This window comes from Diaphorina citri, unplaced genomic scaffold (genome assembly GCF_000475195.1).
Source record: "Diaphorina citri unplaced genomic scaffold, Diaci psyllid genome assembly version 1.1 scaffold6275, whole genome shotgun sequence".
NCBI classification, from domain to species: Eukaryota; Metazoa; Arthropoda; class Insecta; order Hemiptera; family Psyllidae; genus Diaphorina; species Diaphorina citri.
The window spans coordinates 1-4,602 of NW_007383651.1; the positions used below are offsets into that span (position 1 = coordinate 1).

Here is a 4,602-nt window from a genome sequence, read left to right on the forward strand (position 1 = left end):
AACTGAACCCTAATTCCAGGACCTTAACGCGCACAGTTTTGGAGTGCTTTTAAGATGCAAGTCAAGGGCACCTCTACAATCTACATATTAGTTCAGTCATAAGGATTCACGTCCGAGTCATTATCACTATCTACAGCTATTTCTCCTTGTTGGAACAAATACTGGTGCTGACTGGTGTGGTGCTGGTCTGACGATTGCTGGTGCAGGTTCTCTTGTTGCTGATTAGTCATAAGGATTCACGTCCGAGTCATTATCACTATCTACCGCCATTTCTCCTTGTTGGAACAAATACTGGTGCTGACTGGTGTGGTGCTGGTCTGACGATTGCTGGTGCAGGTTCTCTTGTTGCTGATTCACAGTCATAAGGATTCACGTCCGAGTCATTATCACTATCTACCGCTATTTCTCCTTGTTGGAACAAATACTGGTGCTGACTGGTGTGGTGCTGGTCTGACGATTGCTGGTGCAGGTTCTCTTGTTGCTGATTCAGTTGGGACTGTTTGATGGCGGCCAGTCTTTGTTGCTGAAACTCGAGATGCTGTTTCCGCCACTTGATCCGCCGGTTTTGAAACCACACTTTGACCTGTGAAATGAAAAGTTCATTGAGTTTTACTATAATTTTCGATGTAAAGAATTTGAAGACATAATTAGTATTTCCTAACTTGTATTTCGTAGGGCGATGCAGATTACGTCCCCAATATTGTCATTGAATCATCGTTTGAACTCTTTCACTATACAGAAAAATATCTGCTTTTGAAAATCTTCCCGGTTCTCCGGCCAGGGGTCAATTTTTGTTCTAACGTGACAAACGCCAAATACAAAAATATTTCGTGTAAGGGAGAACTCACCTGGGCTTCAGTCAGATTCAATGTGTGCGCCAAGTACAATCGCTCAGGTCCGACCATGTATTGTTGACGTTCGAATTCTGCTTCCAACCTCTCCAGTTGTTCGGGTGTGAAGATGGTACGTACTCTTTTCGATTTGGACGACGAAGAGGAACAGGAAGAGGGGGAGAGCTTTTTACACTTGAGGTCTGAAGAGGGACTCAGTAGTTTGTCTTCTGAACATGTACGGCAATTTTTCAAATCCGAAAGACAAACATTAGTTTTGTTTACCAGAAGGCATGCTGTTATATTTCAAATATCCACTCGACATCGCATCATCATACACTTGAATATTAAAATGACCAAATTGAACTCTAATTTCAGATTCTAATCCAGTCCCCCTACAAATATCAGTGGGTACCAACTTCATTAATCCAGAACAATAATACTTTCGAAAGCAGCCTGTGTATTTCATCGAACCATTTCTCGACTGATGAGATCATGGTTGCTGCTTTCGAATGTATCACTTGGAGTTCTTCGTAAAATGCCATTGAAAAGAGGTGAACTTTGGAGATTTTGAAGAAATCGTCCCGGAGCTTTCTTTCCCAGGATAAAGTTGTGTCAGATTTCTCTCGAGGAGCTTTTCTATAACCATTCAAAAAGCCCACTTGAGGCTTAGGTGTAGAGGCAGCCCCAAAGGATGGGTTAAGCTCCTACGAATCTATAACCATCTCGGACATAAAACGCAAAATAGATTAAGGTATGCGTACAGAATTCGAAAAATGTTCACATCACACGCCTATTGGAAAATTAACTTCACCAAACTCGAAACAAGTATAGATTGATTATTTCCTCCTGATTAAGAAAAAAATGCAACTTTGTATTAGGTACTCCTATGAAAAGAAGGATTTATTACCCCAATTACAGTTGAAATAATAGAAAAAGAAATCCTCACACTGTCAGTAACTGTAAGGAACAAAAATGCCATTGAAAAGAGGTGAACTTTGGAGATTTTGAAGAAATCGTCCCGGAGCTTTCTTTCCCAGGATAAAAAGGATCCAACTGCTGATATAACCGGATTACCGGACATATTCCCTGGTAAAGATTTTACTACCACTGCTGTTGAAAACAGGTAAAGTATCTACTATTATCTACAATCAGTGTGTAAATGATTATTAATTCTTTTTTACTTGTAATTATTTATTTTACCTCTCTCGATTACAGATTCATGAGGAGACTTTTATCTGCCTTTGTCTTGTATTCAGTGCCGACTGTATGGAAAATACAAAAATTAAATGATCAATCTCATCATACATAGTAAGTTTTGAGTAATTACCTGATATTGCAGTTTTCCTATAACCCGAACTGGAGAAGTCCAACGCGGTATCTGTTTTACACTCATTGTTGTTATTGTTATTAATGCTGCTATGGAGACCCAGGATGGCATCTATCGTGAAAGACTTATTCGTGTGGTGACTAATGGGTGGGCCTGGACTTTCACATTCACTACCGGACGATGACGTCTGCTGAGTGGACGAATGCTGACTGAGTGCCAGGAAATGACTGAACGCCGGATTATAACACAGAGGATTTTGAATCATGGTGCTGATTTGAAGCAAGTTGTTTGGATCACAGTTGATGTTTTGATGCCTGTCTTCCAACAGATGGCTGGAATCTCTTCTGAAACACGTAGACAAAGGAAACATTGAATGTATGTTTGTGTCAGATTTCTCTCGAGGAGCTTTTCTATAACCATTCAAAAAGCCCACTTGAGGCTTAGGTGTAGGGGCAGCCCCAAAGGATGGGTTAAGCTCCTACGAATTATAACCATCTCGGACGTAAAACGCAAAATAGATTAAGGTATGCGTACAGAATTTGAAAAATGTTCATATCACAAGCCTATTGGAAAATTGAACGAAACTTCACCAAACTCGAAACAAGTATAGATTGATTATTTCCTCCTGATTAAGAAAAAAATGCAACTTTAGGAAATGACTGAACGCCGGATTATAACACAGGGGATTTTGAATCATGGTGCTGATTTGAAGCAAGTTGTTTGGATCACAGTTGATGTTTTGATGCCTGTCTTCCAACAGATGGCTGGAATCAGGAGAGCTCTGGAAGATGTGCCTGACCTCCACCGTGGAATACCTTAGTACTAATGGAACTTGGTGTTGGTCAATCAGTCTAGGCCATTTTATGGAATAAAATATTGCAAAGTTTTTAACCGCCTTGTAATTTCTTCATGGCATGAGAAAGTACTTTGTTAAACTCTTTATATCTGCTTAATTCATAAAGATGCACTTTTGTTCTATGTAAATTATACGATTTTAATTAATTAATAATTCTTTCTTTTAAAAATTTATATAAATTTTAGATTGACCCCACAGATTCAAAATACTCGTAATTACAGAAATCACGCAATTGTAAAATAATTTTGAAGTTCCGTAAATGTTACAAAGTATGACTATCTTTATAGGAAGTGAATAAAGAACACACGAACGATATTAAAAGTGCACATTTAAAATTTCTTCCTAAATTATGAAAACAGGAAAAAATTCAGTCGTCACGGGAGTTGTAATGACTGATATGTTAGGATGACTATTATCAACTTTCATAGACACCATTTATTTTTTTATTTTATAAAAGAAAGATGTTTGTTGAGATTCGCGGGCTATTGATAAATTATGATGAAGCTCACTGTGATGTTCATAAAGTTCGTGGGTCACAAGCACCTCCTCTGAACATCATTCCAAGCTCGTTTTCCATTGGGTAGCTCCACCTTTGCTGCTCTTATTATTCTTCTTCATTATCTTATGTTTGTGTTGGTATATTGCTCGCTTTGTGTGAGTATTTTTTTATATTGTTGTTTCTCTCTTCTCTCTTTTTCAAGTATTTTATCTTTCCCCATGATCTTTATTAAGCTATAAAAACCTTTGAAAACACACACAATGCAAGAATGTAGGTTCTTAACGTCATAATAAGATGCGAGGTATTATTTGCTGCCGCTTGGTTTACCTTAATATACGTGTTTTATTTTGTCTTTCGTCTGATAAGTAGGTGAATTTTGACAAAATGTTCCCAGTTTGTTTTGTCTTTATTGATTATTATCTAATACTTAAATGTTCATTTGTACGAATAATCAACCTCTATCCTATATCTAAGCGGACGACATCGGCAGTGTGCCAAGCCAAGTTCCAGTAAACTTGTCAAGCTAGGAGATCCGGCTTGATTACGTGTCAACTATAGTGGCCTAGGCCTAGGAGATCTGGCATGATCAATCTTCACATTGACTCGGGCAGTTGGAGGTTGGCGAATCAATTAATTGGTACCTACCCTAACAAACGCTGGTACTCAATAGATCAGTTACGCTTACTTGGGTGATGTTTCAAAGTCATAGAGCAGGAAAAATGAGGACCAACGGAATTTTTCTTTTTTTTCTGCTCAATTGTAGTCAAAAGTCGAAATAACTGGAGTTTCGAGATAATATTGAAAAAGCGGCAATATTGCGCCTGCAGCCTTTTTTCAAAGATATATTGTTACACATATTTTCCTTCCCTTGTAATAGAGGTTCAAAGGATATAAACTATTGGAATACCGTCATCTGAGGTGACTTTGCACCTGCCCGGGTGACTTTGCACCAACTCAGTAAAATGTTTTGAATGCTGACTGAATGCTTCTTATAGTGTTACACATATTTTCCTTCCCTTGTAATAGAGGTTCAAAGGATATAAACTATTGGAATACGGTTTTTTATAAGATTTTGACAACTCGCGAT

The 4,602-nt window shown here is 38.2% G+C and overlaps 1 protein-coding gene across 1 annotated transcript; it reads right to left on the reverse strand.

The window, feature by feature from the left end:
* Positions 1 to 256: 256 nt before the first annotated feature.
* Positions 257 to 2,954, reverse strand: LOC103521918 (homeobox protein ceh-31-like; the record flags this gene model as incomplete). Its single annotated transcript, XM_017448915.1, has 4 exons — positions 257 to 583; positions 849 to 1,060; positions 2,161 to 2,504; positions 2,808 to 2,954. Coding segments are annotated over 4 exons (1,030 nt in total), but the record flags the coding sequence as incomplete, so codon positions are not given.
* Positions 2,955 to 4,602: the final 1,648 nt, after the last annotated feature.